At 37.1% G+C, this 24,038-nt stretch overlaps 1 protein-coding gene across 4 annotated transcripts in view; it reads right to left on the bottom strand.

The window, feature by feature from the left end:
- KIAA1958 (KIAA1958 ortholog) overlaps positions 1-24,038 on the bottom strand; it is a 158,831-nt gene that overhangs the window by 77,875 nt on the left and 56,918 nt on the right. For all 4 annotated transcript variants that reach the window (XM_053908187.1, XM_053908186.1, XM_053908184.1 and 1 more), the window contains exon 2: positions 10,316-11,510. In XM_053908187.1, the coding sequence (XP_053764162.1) occupies positions 10,316-11,486 (1,171 nt within the window). In that variant the 5' untranslated portion in view covers positions 11,487-11,510. The remainder of the gene's footprint in view (positions 1-10,315; positions 11,511-24,038) is intronic.

The raw sequence follows: 24,038 nt of genomic DNA, 5'->3' as shown, positions 1-24,038 counted from the left end.
GGCTCATCGGTTGAGCATCCAACTTCAGCTTGGGTCATTATCTCACAGCTCGTGAGTTTGAGCCCCTCATTGGGCTCTGTGCTGACAGCTCGGAACCTGCAGCCTGCTTCAGATTCTGTGCCTCCCTCTCTCTCTGTCCCAACCCACTCGCATTCTGTCTGTGTCTCTCTCAAAAATAAGTAATAGTCAAAAAAAAAAAAATTATATATATAATTTCTCTCTTGATAGACACTGACATTGTCAAACATTTTTTTTAACTTGTTATCACAAAGTTGCAATGTACACTCCTGTACATCCATCCCTCCCTCCTTCTCTTTGTCTCTCTATCTATGGATATTTCTCTAGGGCAAATACCTAGATATTGAATTCCTAGGTTGGATGCTATGCATATCCTTTAATTTTATTAAATATTACAAACTGTTCTCCAAAATGGTTGTACTAATTTATATTCCCACAACCATGTTCCCATTTTTCCACACTTTCAACAACACTTCAGATAGTTAATAATTTTTGCCTTTCTGTACCTCGTTGTTGTCTTGTGTCCCTTTGATTACCAGTGAGGTTGAGCATTTTTCATGTTTACTAACTAAATGGGTTGCCTCTTATTAGAAGTGCTTCAATTCCTTTTTTCATTTCCCTACTGGATTATTTGACCTTTTTCCTACTGATTTGTGGCAGTTCTTTCTATATATTATCTGTATGAATATTTTTGGTTATGCGCATTAAACTCATCTCACAGATGGTTGCTTATCTTTTAACTTTGTTTATGATATCCCTTGTGTCAGCCAAGACTTTTACTTTAAGACTTTTACCTTAAAGCTGTTAGCATTTCCAATCTTTTCCTTTATGGTTTGTGTCTTTTTTGTGCCATGTTTTAAAAATTCTTCCTAACATCAAGGCTATTTTGCAGGATTTCCTTTAGACAGTTTTAAGTTTATAATTCCACATTTAGATCTTTAAATGAAATTTATTTTCATGTCTGATGTAAGGTGAGGACCCAATTTTATTTTGTTCCACATACTATTCACTGACTGGTCCACCCTTTTCCCACTAATCTGAGATGCCATCTCTTTCACATACAGTTCCTATTTATGTGTAGGTGGGTTTCTAGGCTCTCTATCTTGTTCTACTGCTCTACTTGTCTATCTTTATGTCAGATCATTCCATTTTAATTATTATAGCTTTATAATAAGATGTATGTAAGTTATATACTGTAAGTTATAACGAGTTTTCTGCCTTAGTAAAACTGTCTTTGTAAAAACCTAAATACTTTGAAAAGACATGAAAATACTGTCATTTTTTTTAACAGAATGATCCCCACACATATCTCCCCTATTGCCAGTGTAGAAAATAAAACTAGAAATTACTAATTTAAAACCAAGTCTTTTCTCTTTTCAAAGAACTACACTGCAGGAAGGAAGGAGGGGAGTGCTTACCAGCCAGGAGCTAAAGACCACCATCCCCAGATCCTTAAAACTCATTATTATAAGCTTTCTACTATGCGTGATAAAACCTAAGACAACCCCCACCACTCCACTCTGAGAACTGCCCTTTCATCAGCTGGGGAGGAAGGGCTTTCCAACACCTAGGTAGAGGAGAAGTGATCCTATGACACTCAAGTAGGAAAATAGAGAGCTGGTGATATTCAAGTGGAGAAACAATCAGACTGTGATACTCAGGAGAGGGGTGGAACGTGGCCTCTAACAGGCTAAGGGAAGGGAGGCTGATGGTACAGATCTGAAAAGGTTCACAGTATTCAGTAACACATTAGAGGCCTATAATTTCATCAATGTTTTGACTTGCCCTCTCTTCCTGTGGACATGCAGTCCACTGTCCAATTAGGTGAAGAGAGGAATGAAACAAGGCTCTTGCTTCTTAGATGATGTTGCTAGCATCAAGCAGTGAGCCCCAGAAACTCCTGTACCCAGGTACATAATTTTTCCCTAAGTTATATACTTGAGGTCAAGAAATTACTAATATAATGACCACACTCATGCTACTTGCAAGGCACTGGGACTGGAGAGAAGGGTACTGTGTGGAGAACACAATAAATTAGATATGTATCTAGTTCATTAACTTTCTTCTCAAAGACCTAATGAAATAAAGCTTACTCCTCTTCACCAGATCTTACAAAACTTTTGACATTACCACTACTACCAATGGCAACTCAAGGGCAAAATTATACAAGGAGAGAAAGAAATGGAAGAAGGAATAAATGAAATATATGAGGCAATTAAAAAAAAAAGTCAATGCCCAGATTTTCTTAATCCTCCTTATTTGGGCTACCTCCAGGTGATTTTGCTATTCAATCCCTTTGTCAGAGGTATCAACTTAAGAAATAGATCATTTCAGAAAATAGTATCATGTGAATTAGTGTGGAAAAAGGTACACCTAAGAAAAAACTAATAACTCAAAATTAACTTTCAACCAATATTTAACATAATGGTAAGAAGTTCCAACTGGGATTTCTCTCATTTCCCAGAACTGCCCTTTTAAATAAAGTCCATAGCTGAAAGCAAAAGTACTAAGTACCTCCTTCTGCCATTCTAGGTTCAGGGAATATGTTAACCTGTGCTTCCAACCACTTCCCAACAAGGGACACATTCCAGCAAAAACTCCCACTGGTAAGGAAGGGAAGATTTAGTGTGAGGAGAAGCTATCCCTACCCTCACCATCCTATTGATTGTTTGTACAATTTGTACAACAAGATATCATACGATACAGGCCATCCTGGTATCAGTGGTTACTTACCAAAGGGATGCCATTAATTTTAGCTGAAAATACAAACCTAGTGACAAAAAGAAAATTATTTTATTTTTCATGCAACATTTCCTAGGTTTAGAGGTTATATGCCTCCAGATTCTTTGTTTAGAACAATGAAAGCCCAATCTAGTGAGGTTCGGCAGAAAAGAATTTAATAAGGGCCACAGAGTTTCCTAGAATACCAGTAAATCAGGTTTGCAGGAATCCACAAAAAACTCTCTGACCCAACACAGATTTGCTCTGGTAGATGTCATGAAGCCACCAAACTCCAACAACGGGCCTCTAAGGCTGAAACCACTGCAGGGATGCTGCTTCTGCTACCTCTAGAAATGGCAAGATTTGCATTTGCAAAATAGATTCTTCTAAGTACTTTTTTTTTTTCAATATATGAAGTTTATTGTCAAATTGGTTTCCATACAACACCCAGTGCTCATCCCAAAAGGTGCCCTCCTCAATACCCATCACCCACCCCCCATCAACCCTCAGTTTGTTCTCAGTTTTTAAGAGTCTCTTATGCTTTGGCTCTCTCCCACTCTAACCTCTTTTTTTTTTTTTCCCTTCCCCTCCCCCATGGGTTTCTGTTAAGTTTCTCAGGATCCACCTAAGAGTGAAAACATATAGTATCTGTCTAGGTACTTCTAATTGGAGTCTGGTGTGAGTGCATCTGACTGACAAAGCCCAAGGTCACAAGACTGTGCCCTCATTGAAATACAAACTTGGAACCAAGTTTTTGGCCTCTCCAATGGGGAAATGCAGATGCACAGAGGGAATTCTCTCACACAGCAAGAGTGTTCAGTTACTGGGTGGCTGGATGGAATAACAATGTGCCCCATAATATGGGTCCTGCATTCCCTAGATCACTGCTTCTTAAGCTTCAATGTGCATACAGGTTATGTGGAGATCTTATTAAAATGCAAATTTTGATTCTTTAGGTCTGGGGTAGGACCAGAGATTCTGCACTTCTTCTAAGCTTCCAGCTGATGCTGGTAATACTGGTCCATGGAACATTTTTTAGAAGATGAATGGATGTAATTGCATAACATCGGAATCTACCTCATTACTTAAAGAGTATTGAGCACAGCCTAATAATGGCAACAATGGTGATGATAATGAAAATAAAAATATTAGTAATGATAGAAACTTATTTGCTGAGTGTTTATTATATGTCAGGTATTCTCTTTAACCTATATTTTTGCATTTGGTCCTCAAACAATCCTATAAGACAGGCACTATTATTACTTTACAAATGAGAAAACAGTCTCAGGAAAATGAAATGACAGCTAATTTCACAAGGCCAGCAGGAGGTAGGGGTGAGAATCGAGCTAGGCATGTCTGATTCCAAACTCTGAATGGCCAGGCTCTACTATCTCAATGCCCAGGACTGCCTGACTTATCAATCCTCAGATAAGCATCCTGTGATAAGGAGGGAAATGATGGCATAAAACTGAGCCTGAATTTTTACTCTTCCTCCCTTATCTTTCAGAATTTATGTCTCAGGTTTTCCTGCAGGAAGGCACAGAAAAGGGTGTGGCTAAGAAAACATATTTAGTCTTGTCCTATCTTGCAAAAAGAGGCATATATTTCTTGTGGAATAAGAAAATATATATAATATCATGGATATGTATGTATACATATGCATATACAGACACACACAAGCATACATATTCATATATGTTTCTACCCCTTATGTTAGAACACTGTTCTAGTATATCCTGTCCTTGAATGACATATATAAACATCTCCTCCTATCTGCTCACATCAAAAAAAACTTAAGTGCTCAAGGGCACCTGGGTGGCTCAGTCAGTTAAGCGTCCTACTTTGCCTCAGGTCGCGATCTTGCAGTTTGTGAGAGTTCAAGCCCCACATTGGGCTCCGTGCTGACAGCTCAGCTCTCTCTCAAAAATAAACATTAAAAATAAATAAATAAACAAAATTAAAAAACTTTAAGTGCTCAAAACAAAAACAAAAATACACACAAATAGTAGTAAGTACCTACTTACTCACCTACTGGTTTGCTGCCCCTTTCAAGATTAGAACCTAGAATGAATGTCCTTGGAAGAATACCCCCATCTAACCTCCACACTTAGCTATGTGGTTTGTGTAGAACTGGCCTCAATACCATTTCCTGTTGGGGGCATGATGCTCCAAAGACTGATTCAGGGGTTAGGGGAATGCTGTGACAAAGGCAAGACATCAATCTTAGCAGCACTTGGCAATCACCTTAGGGACAATGCAGGAATCAAATATCTACAGGTAGAGCTAATACCAAGGAAGCTAAGGGTGAGAAATAGCAAGAAAGAAACTAGACATCATTTGACCATTGCATAAAAGCTTGTTTCAAGATATGTCCTTGGACTATAAAGCAATTTATTCTCTTTTAACTTATTTTAACTCAGGTTTTTTGTTTTTGACAAGAAAAATCACTGTTTATGCATGTAAACACAGACCAAATAACTAGAATATATGACTTAATCAATTTTAAAAGCTTACTAAACTTGGGGCACTAGGTGGCTCACTCAGTTAAGCGTTGGACTCTTGGTTTTGGCTCAGGTCATGATCCCAGGGTCATGGGATCAGGGCCCGAGCTGGGTTCCACGCTGAGCGTGGAGTCTGCTTGGGGTTCTCTTTCTCCCTCTGTCCCTCTCCCCCACTCATGATCTCTCTCCCCACCCAAAAAAAAAAAATCTAAGAAACAAAAAACTTACTAAATTCTATTAAATACTTTAAATTATACTATTCTATTCTATTCTATTCTATTAAATACTTTAAATTATACTCTTCTTTTTCTATGAATGCATTTTGTTTTGTGTAAGATATAATCAAATAGTGGGGAACCTAGCTAGTTCAGTTGGTGGAGTGAGTGACTACTGATCTCAGGGTTTTAAGTCCAAGCACTGTGTTGGGTGCAGAGATTACTTAAAAAAAAAAAAATCTTAAAAAAAAAAAAGATATACTCAAATAATAAAAAATTAGAAGAAAAAGAGATCAACAACAACAGAATTGAAAATCTACAAACAGACCCAATTATAAGCAAAAATGTGATATATAAACAGGAATTATTTAATGAATGATGCTGAAACATCTAACTGCAAAAATAATAAAGTGAGGTTCCAATCCAAAATATATTCTAACTGCAGAGTTAAAGGTAAAAAAAACAAAGGAGACAGGATGGGGTTGCGGGGGACCAAAAAAGAACCAGAGTAAAATACAGGTAGTTATCTGACTCAAGGGAGGCAAAGGACATCCTTAGCAAAATAACCAAAGGCAGAAAAGATGATAGCTAAATAAAGGCTAAAAAGATTAACCTTCATAAAAATTAAGAAAATCCATCTTAAAAAATGCCATCAACAAACTTACTTTAATTACACCAAAATTACTTTAACAGTAAAGAGAGAAATGTATTTCCAATGTACAAAATAGACTATGAGAGAGGTGCCTAGGTGACTCAGTCAGTTAAGCCTCCAACTCTTAGTTCTGGCTCAGGTCACAATCTCGCAGTTCGTGAATTCAAGCCCCGCATCAGGCTCTATGCTAATAGTGTGGAGCCTGCTTGGGATTCTCTCTCTCTTTCTCTCTCTGCGCCCCACCCCCCACTTGTGTGCTCTCTCTCAAAATAAATAAAAACTTAAAAAAAAAATAGACTAAGTTAATATTTCCGATATATATATAGAACATACGATTTATTAGAAAAAACTAAAGATGTGTATTTTCTTTCTTTTAATGTTTATTTCTTTATTTTTGAGAGAAGGAGTGAGCAGGGGAGGAGCAGAGAGGCAGAGAGAGAGAGACAGAGACAGAGACAGAGACAGAGACAGAGAGAGGGACAAAGAATCCCAAGCAGGCTCCAAACTGTCAGCACAGAGCCTAACGCAGGGCCCAAACTCAGGAAATGTGATATCATGACCTGAGCTGAAATCAAGAGCCAGAAGCCTAACCAACTGAGCCACCATGTGCTCCAAGATGTGTATTTTCAAGAGAAAAACACACATATATTATAAATCCGATAAGAAAAAGTTGATCGCTTGCTACTATAAAACTTCTGGGGAAAAAGCTGATTAATAAAAGGGGTCCTTGTACAAAATCATAAAGTAAGTCGTGTGTATGTGTGTGTATTTGAGAAATATGCACATAAAAACCCAACTCACAATGCAATAGAGATTTAAATTTATAACAAATGCCCCAAATTTACATTTAAAAACCTCAAAATGTAATGGAATCTAAGCCACTGGGAGATAGTTAATAATTCTTTTAATAATATATGTCCTCTTTCCTCATTACTGTTTGCTAAGATTTGGGTTGAACAGTATAACAGGGTTGGTATGAAAATAATTTTATCCATACCTTGATTAACATTTTATCACTTTGGTTGTTTAATTTTGAACATAAATAAGGATGACTTTACACTAGGAGAATACAATTTAAATAGCATCAGTAAAACTAAATAAAATGAAACAATTTCTCTTTGTTTTTGGTTGACTCAATAGTCATCTGTCAGATTATTTATTTTAAAAATATTATTCAAAGATATGCAGCATTTCTACAATGATCTGATAAGAACTCCAGCTTATACAACATCTGTTTTCTTAAGAAGAGTACCTGATTTTGCTTACAGCAAGTTCTTTTCAAAAGCTTTCTTCTTTGCTTAGTCCCAAGTACACTTTATATATTAACTGAGTAAGGTCCATCTGTACATAATCATTCGCATACATTTGGATGTGCTGAACTCTAAATTTAAAAAAAATCTATGTTTAGAATAAAGACTACCCACTGCAATAAATATGCAAAACAAGTAAATAAAAGTGTTAGAGCACAGAGCCTAATTGGGCTCTATAGAACAATGGTAAATTTAAGTCTACGTAACGTTCACAAAAGAAAAATGTCAATCAGATTATTTGTTCCAGTGATGTTTCCAGTACAAATAGTGTTTCTTTAGCTAATGATATCTTAGCAATATAATATCCTTCCAAAGAACAACGGATCAAAAAAACATCAAAATGATTCCTTAGGAAAGTCCCATTACCAGTTCTTTATACTGTTTTTCTTAAAGGTTCAATTCCAAGCCAAACCAATTCTCCTTGCTAGAGTAAAGCTAAATCACAGTTTACAATTGTATTCATTATGTGCTGTACTTGGCCATACCTGCTTTTATAGCTATTATAAAAAAACACAATTTCATTAAGAAAAGAAAAAAGCCTAAGAGAATGTAATCTATATAAAAATAAATAGAATAAAATATTTTTTTCAAATAGGCTGAATTTCTTTTCAAAAACAATTATATAATAGGATATTCATATTTTATTTAGTAAAGAGCCTTGATGTCTCATTCCTTATCCACTAGGCAGATACAAGAAAATCTGGGGTAAGTTAGTGGAGGGGATAATACAATTACTAAGCTGTGGTACATTAGCTGAAGGATGCTGGGTAAGTTCACGGAAGGATATGTAATACAACAGTCTTACTAAGCTGTTTTGGTATACTGGACCACTGTGCAAAATACATTTCTGAATTCTACCCTCAAATATAAATTAAGTGGGAATGCAGAAAACTCTGTCAGGCCAAGTCTCCTAATTTATATTAAAAAAGGGGGGGAGGGGACACAAATAAACTAGATACAACTATTTATTTAAGTGAAAAAGTACTACTACTTATATCCTATATGTATCAAGAGTCAGATTTCCTACCTAGTACAAAATAACGTGTCTAAATTATGCCAGGATTAGCCAAAGACCATATTGTTATTAAATGATTGAAGTAAAACTTTTAAAAGTTCAATTAACACCATTAGTCATTAGGATAATGGAAATCAAAACCATCATGAGATACTATTTCATGCATCTAATAGGATGAATTTTTTTTAATGGAAAATAACAAGTACTGGTGAGCACATTAAGGAACAGGAACCTTTTAACATTGTTGGCGATTGTAAAATGGCAGAGGTACTTGGGAAAACAGTTTGGCAGTTCCTCAAAAAATTAAGCATAGAGTTATCATACACCCAGCAATTACACTTCTAGGTAGTTGCCCAAGTGAAATGAAATTATATGTCCACACAAAAACTTGTATATGAATGTTATTAACAGTATTACTCATGACAGCCCCAAAATAAAAACAACCTAAATGCCCACCAGCTGATGAATAGGAAAACAAAATAAGGTATATCCATATAATGAAGTACTATTTGGTAACAAAAAGAAATCCTGATACATGCTACAACATAAATTAACATTTAAAAAAGTAGCTAAGTGCAAGAAGGCAGTCACAAAAGGCCACACGATATGATTCCATTTACATGAAATGAGCACAAAAGACAAATCCACAGAGACATAAAGTAGATTAGTGGTTGATGGGTTGGGAGGAGGGAAAGAGAGACTGCTGATAAGTATGGGCTCCTTTCTGGGGTGATGACAGGGTTTTGAATTATATAGTGGTAATGGCTGCACAACTCTGTAAATATACCTGAAGCCATTGGACTGTATACTTTTAAAAGAGTATATTTTATGGTATGTGAATTATATCTTGATAAAGCTGTTACTTTAAAAAGAAGGAAAAATGAATAAACTGAAAAGCATAATTCTTAGTCAGGATATGAATATTTTCATTGTGTATTTTATTAATAACACCAGGGCTATCGCAGGAAAATCATAAATTGGGTAAAGGCACAGGTACCACAGGATTCTAGGAAACTTTTCCCAAAATACAGGACTTCCTTGAGAGGATTTAAAATGAAACCAAAATGTGCCACAAATTTCTGCTTTCTCTACTCTCTGTTCTACATATCTGTCATCCTTATCCATGTTTCTACTTCTGGCCTATTAGATTTGAATAATGGATCCAAACACGCGACACCCAAGCCCCCTTTATATAATACTATCCCAGATTAAATAAGAACTGAACATGAGAATTACAGAATATCAGAATATCAGAATAACAGAGACCTCACATGATTATTTCCCTCCCCTCTCATCCGCTGAGTTAGGCCCATGTATTCCAGGAATGCAAGTTATTTTAAATTATGAGATAAAAGATAAAATATTTCTTCTAGAATTATTTATTGCTTTTTAAAAACCTTGTTCTAAACTGCCACACCAACTAAAATGAATAGAAATGCCAAGATGGTTCAGACAAATAATAAAGGAAAAGCACCAGTTCTATTGTCATTATTTGTCTAACCCAACATCATTTTTGGCTTCAAACAGCAATCAAATACTTTGATACTGATAGGAGACAAATTTTTTTTCAAAGATAACTCTGCTATATGAAGTTCAGCTTAAGATCAGATACAAACCTTAAATCTAGCCATGCAATATCAACAGCACAATCCTACAGCTGTCCTCTCAGCCCTGAGGTACACTGACTGGATGGATGGCCTTAATTCAGATGAATTTCCTTTAGAGTAACACCTGGATGTCATATATTTCATTATTTCTATCTTTCTGAGAATAATAAAGGCCGGAATTCTAGCAAACTGAGCCAATGGTTTCATAAGTGTTGACGGCGCAGAATTCTCTGACGTACATGGATGAGGGACTCTCTGTCGCCTCATGTGCCATACCTGGTATGCACTGTGCTGTGGCCTCAGTGGTTATGGTTGGAGCAACTGGGGGCTGCTGCTGACTGGAGCTCACTTCTGGCTCTGTGTTAACTGAGGGAGAAAGAGCTACCTCACAAGAGGAGACCTGGCTGGGCAGATGGGGCAGGAACTCTTCAGAAGCAATTTGGTCATCTTGTCCAGGCAGTTGCAGGGCAGACAAAGGGATGCTGATCTGTTTATTAGGATGGGAAGTGCTCACAGGCATCTGCATGGCCACCTGCTGGTTTGTGCCATGGGCACTGGGAGGTCCTCTGTTTGGTGAAGCCAGAGATACCCTGGCAGTCTTCTGGACGATCGGTCTGGACATCACAGAGGGGGATGCAGACACACCATGTGGGTCCAGCTCTGTGCTGATGGCAGATGTTACATGGGGAATCAGCTTAGCAGACCCTATACAAGAGGGACCAGCATGACTCTGAGGCTTGGGTTTTGCCATCTGTGTCAATGACAGGGCTGGTCCGTCTACCCCTCCAGTCAGCTCTGCATTCGCCACAATGTAATAATCCTCGGGAATCTCTTGTTTGATTTTCTTAATGATGACATCATTGCTGCATTCATCAACCATTTGAGCTTGGGAGCTGGAATGGAGAGAAGATGGAACTATTCCAGGCCTTTTTCGAGCAATGGTTTGAGGCCTTTGGGTTTGGGGTTCAAAGTCACTATCCTCATCTGTAACAGAAGACTCACAAACCATGTCAAACAGGGTGTTTTCATCTTCATATTCTTCAACAGCTTCATCCAGTTCAGAGGGCTCACTGCAATAAGAGAAGTCACAAGAGTCTCTGGTCCGATTACAGTCTAGCTTCGCTTTCACTGGTCTCCCAGGGTACCTTTCAACAGGGCTAGTTTGTGTCTCAGAGGGCACTCCGATTATACTGGGACTATCAGAGTTAAAACTTCTGTTATCCTGGAAACAGACCCTTTCTTGGGACCCAGCTCTGCAAGTAGCTGTCAATGGCCAGTGATAAGCATGGCCAGCACTACAGCCCCACATTGCTGTGAGGTTCCCATGGGAACCTTCTGAAAGCAAGTGTTTCAGGTTTGGAATGAGGCTGCAAATGGTCCCATGGCTGTGGGCCCAGCTGACCAATTTGGACAGATTCTCAGATGAGGTATGAAGGCAATCCTCCATGTTACAGGATCAGCAGTGTCTTTCCTAAAGGGAAATAATCAAAATAAGAAGCCATTATTACCCAAGATATTCCCGTATCTCCATCATTTCAATATCCTTGAACTATGATCATGTGGCATAAAAAAGAAATGCACTTCAAAACTTTATCTAGTTAATATTGCTGCACATGGGCAGGGACTGGAAGAGAATACAGGGAAAAGTAAAAAACAGTTGATGCCTTATGGCTGTGAAACAAGAAGATTTTTGTCCGTTTCCTTCAATGTTATAATATCTACATAAAAAGTAATATCTGCATAAGAAAAAATGTGGGAAAGAAAAAAAAAACAAGCAATAAAAAAGAGGTGAGGTTTGTCATGGTACATTTTACTTCCAAAGTCACAAAAAGAGGCTTAGTCAGCCCCTTAAGAGTAAAATGTATGCATTATTTGTATTAACCAAGAAAATGCACTTCCGACTTTACACTCTGCCATCAGAAACTTCATTACTGAAGGCAGAACCAACAAAGGCTGAGATCCATTCTAGGATGAGTTACAGAAGGGAAGTCAATCCTCTGTTGGGCACCAGAAAGCAATGATGCAACTAAGAGTCCAAGGAAAGAACCAAGCACTGAAGTGCAGAAGAAAAGTCTAATAGAGAAAGGAGAATGGACTGGGAGGAGAGCCACTAGAGTGCACCTGCTGGGATCTGGGTTGCAGGCAGTCTGTAGATCAGAAGCAAGGATGGGTGGGCCAGGTGCCGGGACTCTAACCAAATCTTCGGAACAGGCTTTCTGCCTCCTTGCTGTCTGAAATTCCTGAAATACTGCCTTTCATGTCACAATTTAGAGGTAAAAGATGGGTCTGGTGTGTTCCACCATCTGAGCCTCCTGGGCACCCTAGGATAACCAACTACTAAATAGGAATAAACTATTCTTTATTGGACAGACTTCAGAAAGAATCACTTGTTATGAGTCCTTGGCTGGGTAAGAGTGAGGACAAGATGATGGGCAAGAGTAAAATGGGGCACGTGGAGTCTGCATGTGACTAGAAAGGTCAAGTAAAAGGGAGATCCTGGGGAGAACTGGGATGAGGGGCGTGGAGAAGAAGGAACAAGGATCTTGATGTGTGGTTAGTCGGTCCTGTTCATCTGTAGCTGTAACAAGTGGTGCCTCAGTGTAGGTGGGCTCTGCACTGAAGTACCAAGGTCTAACTATAATGTCAGGTGGTCATACAAAAGGGCACATTTGAATCTCCATGGCACCTCATCAGTAGAGTTAGGTAAAGTGAAACCTTTCACATGTTATGAGGCCTCTGTGATGTGGTCAGGACCACAGCCAACCTCTCAAACCTCATTTCCTACTAGTATGGGATTTCCCCACATTTTTTATGGTCTCCTCTTCGCTAAAGTTTCTCACCCTCCACTAGGCCTCTAAAAATTTGTTCTTTGTCTTGATATGCAGCCCTCTTCTTTATTCATCTGGAAAATCCTTTCAAAACTGAACTTGAGACCACCTCCTGTTGAAGTCTTTCCAGAACTTCTTTCAGCCTCAAAAATGTATTCAAATTCTTTTCACTTGTGCATCTATCATCTCCTGAGTTATCTCTGTACTGTTATCATTGACATTCTTGTCTGTTTCCCAAACATGACTGAGAATTACTTGAGGACAGGAGCTATAATTTTGCATTCATCAATGAGGGCCTACTTGGGGATTAATACGATATGGTCCTGCTTTTGAGAATTTATAATCTACTATTAATGATGAGTGAATGAATGAATAAATATATAAATGCTGGCAGTGCCATCAACACTAACAAAGTGAACACATAAGACCCTCAAATAAAGGGGTGCCTGGGTGGCTCAGTCAGTTAAGCATATGATTCTTGATTTTGGCTCAGGTCATGATCTCACAGTTTGTGAGTTCAAGTCCCATATCAGGCTTCTCACTACCTCTTTCTCTGCCCCTCCCTTTCTCAAGCTCTTTCTCTAAATAAATAAACATTTAAAAAAATCTTTTTTCAAAGACCCTCAAATAAGAAACAAGAAATTTCCTCCTATCACTTTATTGTAATCACTGAAGGGAACAGAGGATTTTCTTGCCGGTGGTATAACCAAACCACGGCTGTCTTGTGTACAGAAGACTAATACATGAGCAACCAGATTTTAAGAAGCAGCACAGTAAATGGAAAGAACAGTTATTGGCATAGGAGTTGGGAACTTCAATTCTAGTCCTGGAACCTGAGTTTGTGGCCTCAAACAAATCATAGATTACCTCTAAGCTAAAATGTCAGGACTAGATGATCTTTATGTTCCCTTCATACTTTAGGAATTTAGGGACTTATTTTTATTTGTTTCATATAACTTTAAAGTAAAAATGCAGAGAAAAGAGAAAGACTGCTACAATTAACACAATGAGCACTGAGTAATGTACAAAATTGCTGAATCACTATATTGTACACCTAACACTAATATAAAACTGCATTAACTATATTGAACTTAAAATTACAAAATTAAAAAAAAAGAAAGGGGCGCCTGGGTGGCTCAGTTGGCCGAGCATACGACTTTGGCTCAGGTCATGATCTCACGGTTCTTGAGTTCAAGTCCCGCACTGGGCTTGCTGCTATCAGCATAGAGCCCACTTTGGATCCTCTGTCCCCCTCTCTCTCTGCCCCTCCCCTGCTCATGCGCTCTCTCTCTCAAAAATAAACACACACACACACACACACACACACACACATACACATACACATATAAAGCAAGAAGGCCTGAGGTTTTTTATTTTTGTTTTTTAAGTTTCTTAATGTCTATATTTAATTGGTATGACAGAGACTATTTGCCTACCCAGTATCCATTCTCTCATTTTCCTTACAGAAAGTCCCAATTTGTAGGGGCAGCAATATGCTTACCTAAAACATATTTCCCAGCTTCCCTTGAAATAGGAATTGTCATATAACACAGTTCTGGGCAATAATATGTTAAAAAAAAAAAGCCACTGAGTGGGGTTTGGGAAAGCCTTCTGAAAAACAGACTTGTCCAGTTTTTGCCTTTTTTTCTTTTGCCCTTTGTCCTTCTCTTTCTTCCCGACTAGAACAAGGACATGATGGTTGGAGCTCCATATGGCAATAGAGGCCATAATGGGAGCATGGAATAAGAACTTAAAGATGGGAGAGAATAGCCAGAAGGAGGTTGGGTCCCTGTTGACATCATAAAGCCATGACATCAACTCTGGACTATCTAGGACTCTTTATTACATAAGGAAAGATGAGCCCCTTACCTTGCTTAAGCCACTGTTGTTGGAGTATTTAATTACATACAGCTGAACTCAACTACTACCTGACACACAAAAAATAACATTCATCCCTGGTTTTTGGAACCTCAAAGCAGAATCCTTCAATTTCTCTGCACCATGCCCCAGTACAATTGTTTCTCAGACTGGACTCCACAAATACATTCTTGGGAAGTCTATAATTCTATTCCAAAATGTTTTATTTTGATTCTATAAAAATATGATTATTTTAAGCATATCATGAGTCATCTAAATAATCACATTACATCCGAGTATTGCCTTTGCATCTATACTCACATTATTGTCCATAATCACCTAAAGTGACATGACTCAACTTCCAATTTGTTGGGAAACCCGTTCATGCTGTTTCCTTTTTAGCAGATATAAATACAAAACTTCTCTTTTGCATTAATTTTCAAATGAAAGGCAATCATGATTTGACGTCATGAAAATGGCATATGTGATGGTGAAGCAATATACCACTTTAAGTGTCACAGGGTAATGAGAAAATAAAAAGGAGTTGAAATAAATATATATGTTCATAGAAAATAACACATTATGGCACAATATTTGACTAAGGACGTTGTAACAGTTCAAACAGATAAAAATGTGACAGAATCCAAACATAAAATTGTATAAGCATGTAGAACTCCAAAGAACTTACTGTATAAGTAAAAGCTACAGTAGTAAAATAAGTACCTTTACTGAAGGTCCCATAAGCCGGAAAAAAAATTATAATAAAAGACAAAGTAGATAAAATTTCAAATTTGGTTAAAAGCTTATCCACTTAATTCTATAATAATAACCTTTAAGAATCAATAGACAGTAATCAGAAGTCACTTTTATTACATTCTGAAATTCACTAGCAATCTTATGAAGAGGCTCTTAAACTTTTCTTGAGTATGATAAAGTGAAAATATTTTTCCAGTATCACTATTAATACATTTCAGCCAGGCAACCAATGTTAACCAATACAGTTATAAGAGAGCATAATTAGCTGATATTTAGGGTAATTAAATGGATTGAGTCCAAGCTGCCAAGGAATAACTATCAATATGCTGCAATATATTCTAAATTTAATAAAAATAGAATCAATAAGACAATTAGGGTATTTCCAAGGTGCTAAAAATAAATCCTTTCAAGAACCTACTGATTTCCTTCAACAGTCTGATGATAAGGTCTATGCTGAAAAATAATGCTTTTTCTACATTTTCAAGAATTAAAAATAACTTCAGACAGTATTTTCCCATATCTCATATGGGCTATGATTGGATTAGGCACACGGCTTAGGAGTTATCACGTGACACTTGATTAAAAACAAACTCAAAGAGCCCTGACTAACAGAGTTTAGGTTAAGTATGAGATCTGGTTACCCTAAATTTGCAAACAAAGCTATAAAGTTATTATCAACACTTTATATGTTAACTTAGGGAAGCAAACATTCTATATATTAGGATTCATACTATTAAAGCCAAATCAGAAACCCATTAAATATAGAGTCAGACATTCTACTATTAAATCCAACACCAATCATTAAGGTTTCAGTAATATGAAACTAATTATTATTACAGCTAATACTTATTGGACATTATTAATTTCCAGGCACTAAGACTTGACATACCAATATCCTAACTATAGTAATACTCCTAATAAATTAACTAAATTATTACCCTCATTTTATGAATAAGTAAACTAAGTCACTTGAACAAAGTAGTGGTAGAGCCAAAGTTTGAACCTTAGTCTTTCTCCAGAGCCTATGCTCTTAAAATTAACATACTACACTGCTTCTAATATAAAAGTAGAAAGATATTGTCTCCAATCTGGTTTCCTATCACATTAATGTTAATTTGAGTTTATGTTGGTTTTATAGTTTAACTTTGGTTGAATTTGTGTGATTGTTTTGGTTTACAGCTGTCTCAGAACTATAAGCATAAATTTTACGTTTATACATATTTAAATAACATTATGACAAAAATGACTTAAGGCAGCACTGGGCTAAGGACAGTCCATGAAAATGTTTTTCTTTCAAAAGTTTGAGAAAAACTTCTTACAGGAAAAAAAAAGGGGGGGTATGAAAAGATTATGTCATTCTTAGAAAACCTGGCAAAGTACCAATGAATACCAGCCAAATACCAGTGAATGTCTAGTTGGCTTTCACCTCACTTCAGTTCCAACAATCTGCCCACAGCCATTATAGTCTCTCTCTTGATAAGATTCTGAACCTGGGGCGCCTGGGTGGCTCAGTCAGTTAAGCATCCAACTTCACCTCAGGTCATGATCTCACCATCCGTGAGTTCAAGCCCCGCATCAGGCTCTGGGCTGACAGCTCAGAGCCTGGAGCCTGCCTTGGATTCTGTGTCTCCCTCTCTCTCTGACCCTCCCCTGTTCATGCTCCGTCTCTCTCTGTCTCAAAAATAAACATTAAAAAAAAAAATTTTTTTATAAGATTCTGAACCTTTCAAAGGATTTAGTGTGGTGTTGTTGGAATGCCACTAAATGTCAATTGCTGATAGGTGATAAAATTGACACAAGAAAAAACAGAAAATCTTGGTAGTCATATATCTATAAAAGAAGTTGAATGCTAAAAAAAAATCCTCTCCAAAAAAAATATTTCACTGATAAATTCTATCACACATTCAAGGAAGAAATAATACCAAAATGATGCAAATATTTTCAAAAAATAGGAGAAGGGAGCACTACCCAACTTGTCTGAGGAAAACAACATAACCCTAATAACAAAAACCTGAGAAAGGTACTACAATAAAGAAAATTACAGACAAACATCCTTATTTTATACAAAAAAAAGCTTACAAAACATTACCGAAATGAATCCAACAATAAATAAAATGGGTAATAATACATCATGACCAAGTAAGACTTATCCTAAGAATGCAAGGTTGGCTGAACATTCAAAACTCCACCAATATAATTCAACATATTAACAGTCCACAGAAAAAAAAAATCCACATGAGTCATCTCAAAAGATGCAAAGCACATGACAAAATTAAACATTCATTTACAATTAAAAATGCTTAGGGACACTTGGGTGGCTCAGCCAGTTGAGTGTCTTGATTCCAGCTCAGGTCATGATCCCAGGGTTCTGGGATCAAGCCCCATGTTAAGCTCTGCGCTGAGCATAGAGCCTGCTTAAGATTCTCTCTCTCTTCCTCTGCCCCTCTCCCCCACTCACACTCTCTCTCTCCCAAAAAAAAAAACACAAAAAACAAAAAAAACCCCACCAAAAACAAAACAAAAAAACCTTGAAACATCTCTTAGTAAGCTAATATTAGTAGGAATTTCCTCAAACTCATAAAGGATAGCTGTAAAAAATCTACAGCTGATATTAAACTTAATGTAAAAGGCTGAATCATCTTCTCCCAAGATCAGTATTCTGAATGCTCACTTTCATCACTTATTCAACATCATACTAGAGGTCAGTGCCGCTGAAATAATGCAATAAAAAGAAATAAAAGGTAGAAAAATTAGAACAGAAATATAACTGTTTTACATGTAGATGATACTGTTTATGCAGAAAATTCCAGAGAATTCATGAAACTGCTAGAACTCATAAATGAATTTATTAGCAAAGTAGTAAGATAGAAGATTAATAGTTTTAAAAATCAATTATTTTCTACATACTAACAACAAAATATTAGAAAATTAAATTTTTAAAAATTCTATTTATGGTAGTGCAAAAAGTATTAAATACCTAGGAATAAACCTAACAAAAGATGTCCAAGACTTCTATAACTAAAAACAACAAAACACTGATTAGAGAAATTAAATGTGACATAAATACAGATAAATACTATATTTGTGGATTGAAAGATTCAATATTGTTAGGTTGGTATTATTATCAACTGCTATATCTATTCAATGCAATTCCAATCAACATTCCAGTTGGCTTTTTTAGAAGAAACAGACAAGGGGATTCTAAAATTTATATAGAAATGCAAAGGATCTCGAATAACCAAAGCAAAATCTTTAAATAAGAATAAAGTTGGAGGACTCACTATACCTGGTTTTGAAGCTTAGAATAATTTCAAGCTATAGTAATCAAGATCATGGGATCCTGACAAAAGAATAGACACATACATCAATGGAACAGAATGGGTGCTCAGAAACAGACCCACACATATTTGGTTAATTGATTTTCAACAAAGGCAAAGGCAATTCAATAGGAGAGGAAAACATTTTCAAAATACGATGCTAAATCAATTAGACAGCCATTAAAAACAAAAACAAAACCTTCAGTTAAACCACACATAAAAATTAACTCAAAATGGGAGCCCCCAGGTGGCTAAGTTGATTAAGCATCAGCCTTCAGCTCAGGTCATGATCTTGCGGTTTGTGGGTTCATGCCCCACGTCTGGCTCTGTGCTGACGGCTCAGAGCCTGAAGCCTGCTTCAGATTCTGTGTCTCCCTCTCTCTCTCTGCCCCTCCCCCATTCACACTCTGGCTCTCTCTCAAAAATAAATCTAAAAAGTTAACTCAAAATGGACCTTAAACCTAATCTGAAACCTACAACTAAAAAAATTCCAGAAGAAATCCCAGGATAGTATCTTTGTGACCTTGGGGTAGGCACAGGTTTGTTAGGTTGCAAAAAGCAAGAGCCATAAAAAATCTGATAAACTGGACTCCATCAATTGCTAATGGAATATAAATAATCCAGGGATGAAGAAGGTATCCATCAAAATTAAACACACTCAACATTGCTACCTTCTTTCAGGAGATCCCCTATGTAATTTTCATTGCTATCTAAGGAAATGTGGGTATGGTCTAAAAAGCACTGATGATGTCTCAACTAACAGACCAGTGATGAACAAAGCTAGAAACAAAAGAAAAAACAAAACATGGCAAGTATAGCTCCTTTAAAAAGCCAGAAACAAGGTTTCTATGTTTTTCTTACTTGCTGAGAATGACATATACTTCCTATTTTATTATTCCATTAACTACAACTCTTAAAATCTAAAAAGTAGATTATACAATCCTAATTTCCCCATATTTTCATTAAAGGATGCAATTTATTACATATGCTACATATAGAAAATATTCAAACAACTGGAATTTTACCAAAAAAAGTCTGAAGAAAAAAGTTTCAACATTAATGCATAATAATGTACAGAAAGAAGATACTACTTTTAAAACCACAATGAAAGGACAGGGAAAGGATATTTATTCCTACTGAGGCCTGAAATGTGCTTTCCAAAATGTAAGACCCATCTATTATTTTAAAAAATGTATACGTAAGTTACATAAATTAGCACAAACATTAAAAGTGAGCTTACAGGGGCGCCTGGGTGGCGCAGTCGGTTAAGCGTCCGACTTCAGCCAGGTCACGATCTCGCGGTCCGTGAGTTTGAGCCCCGCGTCAGGCTCTGGGCTGATGGCTCGGAGCCTGGAGCCTGTTTCCGATTCTGTGTCTCCCTCTCTCTCTCTGTCCCTCCCCTGTTCATGCTCTGTCTCTCTCTGTCCCAAAAATAAATAAAAAACGTTGAAAAAAAAAATTAAAAAAAAAAAAAAAAAAAGTGAGCTTACAGGGGCATCTGGGTGGCTCAGTGCATTGGGCATCCAACTTTGGCTCTGGTCATGATCTCACAGTTTGTGGGTTTGAGCCCCACGTCAGGCTTTTCACTGACAGCGCAAAGCCTGCTTCAGATTCTCTGTCTCTCTCTCTCTCTCTGCCCCTCCCCTGCTTATGCTCTCTCTCTCAAAAATAAAGTAGCATTTTTTAAAAAGTGAGCTTACAAATAAAGATTTCAGGGTCGCCTGGGTGGCTCAGTGGGCTAAGTGTCCGACTTCGGCTCCGGTCATGATCTTGTGGTTTGTGGGTTCGAGCCCCGCATCGAGCTCTGTGCTGACGGCTCAGAGCCTGGAGCCTGCTTTGGATTCTGTGTCTTCCTCTCTCTCTACCCCTGCTCCAATCGCATTGTCTGTCCCTATCTCAAAAATAAACATTAAAAAATAAAAATAAAAATAAACAAGAAACCAAATAAATAATTCAGATTATATGATATTTGCTTTTACTTTAATACAGTTATTAATTTTCAAATGTCATAAGTACCATGCAATCCATGATGTAATTTTTGGAAACAGATAAATCTAAAAGATACTTCGTACCTAGTAAATTAAAAAATCATAATATAAGAAAGTTTTAATTCTATACCATGAATATATAACATGTATTTCATTTATATTTCAATTCAGTAAACATCTCTTAAGTACATATTACATGCTAAATACTGTGTTATAGACTGATTTGTGCCACCCCACCCGCTGTAAAGATAGGTTTTAGTCCTAAATCCCAGTACCTCAGAATGTGACCATAAGATAACTTATAGGGGTGCCTAGGTTGCCCAGTTGGTTAAGTATATGACTCCTGATTTTGGTTCAGGTCATAATTTCACTGTTCATGAGTTCAAGCCCCACATCGTGCTCTGCACTGACAGCATGGAGCCTGCTTGGGATTCTCTCTCCCTCTCTCTGTGCCCCTCCCCATCTCTCTCTCTCCCCCAAAATAAAATAAATATTAAAAAAAATAATAACCTATAATTGCAGATGTAATTGGTTAAGTTTTCATGAAGTCATACAGATGTAAATGGGGTTCCTAATCCATTATGACTGGTGTCCTTATAAGGAGACAGCCACATGAAGACAGGCACAGGGAGAAAGCCATGTGACAGCACAGATTAGAGTTATGTAGCTGCAAGCCAAGGAACACCAAAGGTTGACAGCAAACTACTAGAAGCTAGGAAGAGGAAGGAAAGATTACCCTATAGGTTTCAAAAGGAACATGATTTTGCCAACACCTTGATTTAGGACTTCTAGACTGAACTATGAAACAATACATTTTTGTTGTTGTTGTTGTTTTAAAGTTTATTTATTTTGAGAAAGTGAGAGAGTGCGAGCTCAGCCTGACGTGGGCTCGATCTCACCATGGCAAGATCACGACCTGAGCCAATATTGAGTCAGATGCTTAACCGAATGAGTCACCTAGACACCCCTCATTTTTGTTGTTTTAAGCCATTCACTTGTGGTACTTGTTGGGCAGCCCTAGGAAACCTAATACACACTGTGTAAGGCATTCCAAAAATAAAGAGAAATAAGACCAGAGTTCTTGACTCCAAGAAACTGAGAGTTGACTAGTACGTAAGTCAAGTAATTGAATGTGGTACAACAGAAGTTCCATATATGGGGATAATGGCTAATTCTACTCTGGGGTGGGGAGTATGTCTGAAAAAGTAGGGAAGGGCTAGATCATGATGGTCTTATAGATCATGTACAAGACTTGACTTTATTATAGAGATAATTTAAAAAATATTACATGGCTGTAAGTAATGAAGTGACTTTAGAATCATAATTCTGATTATAGTTGAAGAGATCAAGACTGCAAGGCAGGAATCCCATCAGGAAAGATAATGCAGCAATTCAGGTAAGATATAGTGGTAACCTGCCTTGGATAGTAGCAGAAGGATGGAAAGAAGGGGACATACTTGAAAATCAAGTAAGAGGTAGAAGATGAAAGATTGGATAAGGGTAGTGAGAGGAAGAAAGAAGTTATAGATTCTGACTTGGCCACTGAGAAAAGGTTTGATTTTTGTTATGTTACTTTGAGGTGCTTTTAAAACACCCAAAAGGAGGTATCAAATAGTTGGATATATAGATGAGCATAAAGAGACTGATAAAAGAAATGATTTAAGGAAACAATCAGCAAAACTAAAAGGCAGCCAATGGAATGGGAGAAGATATTTGCAAATGACATGTCAGATAAAGGGCTAGTATCCAAAAACTATAAAGAACTTCTCAAACTCAACACCTGAAAAAGAAATAATCCAGTGAAGAAATGGGCACAAGACATGAATAGACACTTTTCCAAAGAAGACATCCAGATGGCTAACAGGCACATGAAAAAATGCTCAACATCACTCATCATCAGAGAAATACAAATCAAAACCACAATGAGATACAACCTCAAACCAGTCAGAATGGCGAAAATTAACTCAGGCAATGACAGATGCTAGCGAGGATGTGGAAAAAGAGGAACCCTTCTGCACTGCTGGTGGGAATGCAAACTGGTCCAGCCACTCTGGAAAACAGTACTGAGGTTCCTCAAAAAATAGAGCCACCCTAAAATCCAACAATTGCACTGCTAGGTTATTTATCCAAAGGATGCAGATGTGCTGTTTCAAAGGGGCACATGCACCCCAATGGTTATAGCAGTGCTATCGACAATAGTCAAAGTATGGAAAGAGCCCAAATGTCTGTCGACAGATGAATGGATAAAGAAGATGTGATATATATATATGATAGAGTATCACCAAGCAATCAAAAAGAATGAAATCTTGCCATCTGCAACAACGTGGATGGAACTAGAGTGTATTACACTAAGCAAAATTAGTCAGAGGAAGAGAAATATCATATGATTTCATTCATATGTGGAATTTAAGATAGAGAACAAGTGAACAGAAGGGAAGGGAAGCAAAAATAATATAAAAAAAGGGAGGAGGACAAAACATAAGGGACTCTTAAATATAGAGAAAAAACTTAGGGTTGCTGGAGGGGTTTTGGGTGAGGGGATGGGCTGATTGGGCAAGGAGCATTAAGGAGGACACTTTTTGGGATGAGCAATGGGTGTTATATGTAGGGGATGAATCACTGGATTCCATTCCTGAAATCATTATTGCACTATATGCTAACTAACTTGGATATAAATTTTAAAAATTAAAAGAAAGAAAGAAAGAAAGAAAGAAAGAAAGAAAGAAAGAAAGAAAGAAAGAAAGAAAAGAGAAAGAAAGAAAGAAAGAAAGAAAGAAAGAAAGAAAACTGCAAATACAAAACAGCTATGAACATTTCTGCACAATCATAGAAAATATACAGAAATTTTAGAAAATATTCAGAAATCATAGAAAATATTCAGAAAACTGAATATACAAAATAACACTAACAACAGCTCCATGAACTCTGAGCTCAAAGAGTTTGAGATTATTTAGGGATTTACTCAAAGCTGGATGGGGGTTACTGGGGGGAAGAAAGAGTCATATTACCTAGCCAATTCATGGCTAACCTTCCTGTATCTCAGCAGTGACAATTTTTTCCCTATGTTTTTATTTCTTTGAACATTTATATAAGAAATTAAGATGAAAGGGAATGAAAGGTTATGAACTTAAACTGTGATTGCGCAGACACCATTTGGCAAGTGTCAATGTTCAGGTTACCTGAGAGATGAGACTTGGTAAATCAAAACAAGATTTATAGGAGGATGGCTACAGAAGGAAATCAGGTCAATCAG

The sequence above is a fragment of the Panthera pardus genome, unplaced genomic scaffold (genome assembly GCF_024362965.1).
Source record: "Panthera pardus isolate Hobbes unplaced genomic scaffold, ASM2436296v1 HiC_scaffold_20, whole genome shotgun sequence".
Classification (NCBI taxonomy): domain Eukaryota; kingdom Metazoa; phylum Chordata; class Mammalia; order Carnivora; family Felidae; genus Panthera; species Panthera pardus.
This window is presented reverse-complemented; position numbering and strand designations above follow the sequence as displayed.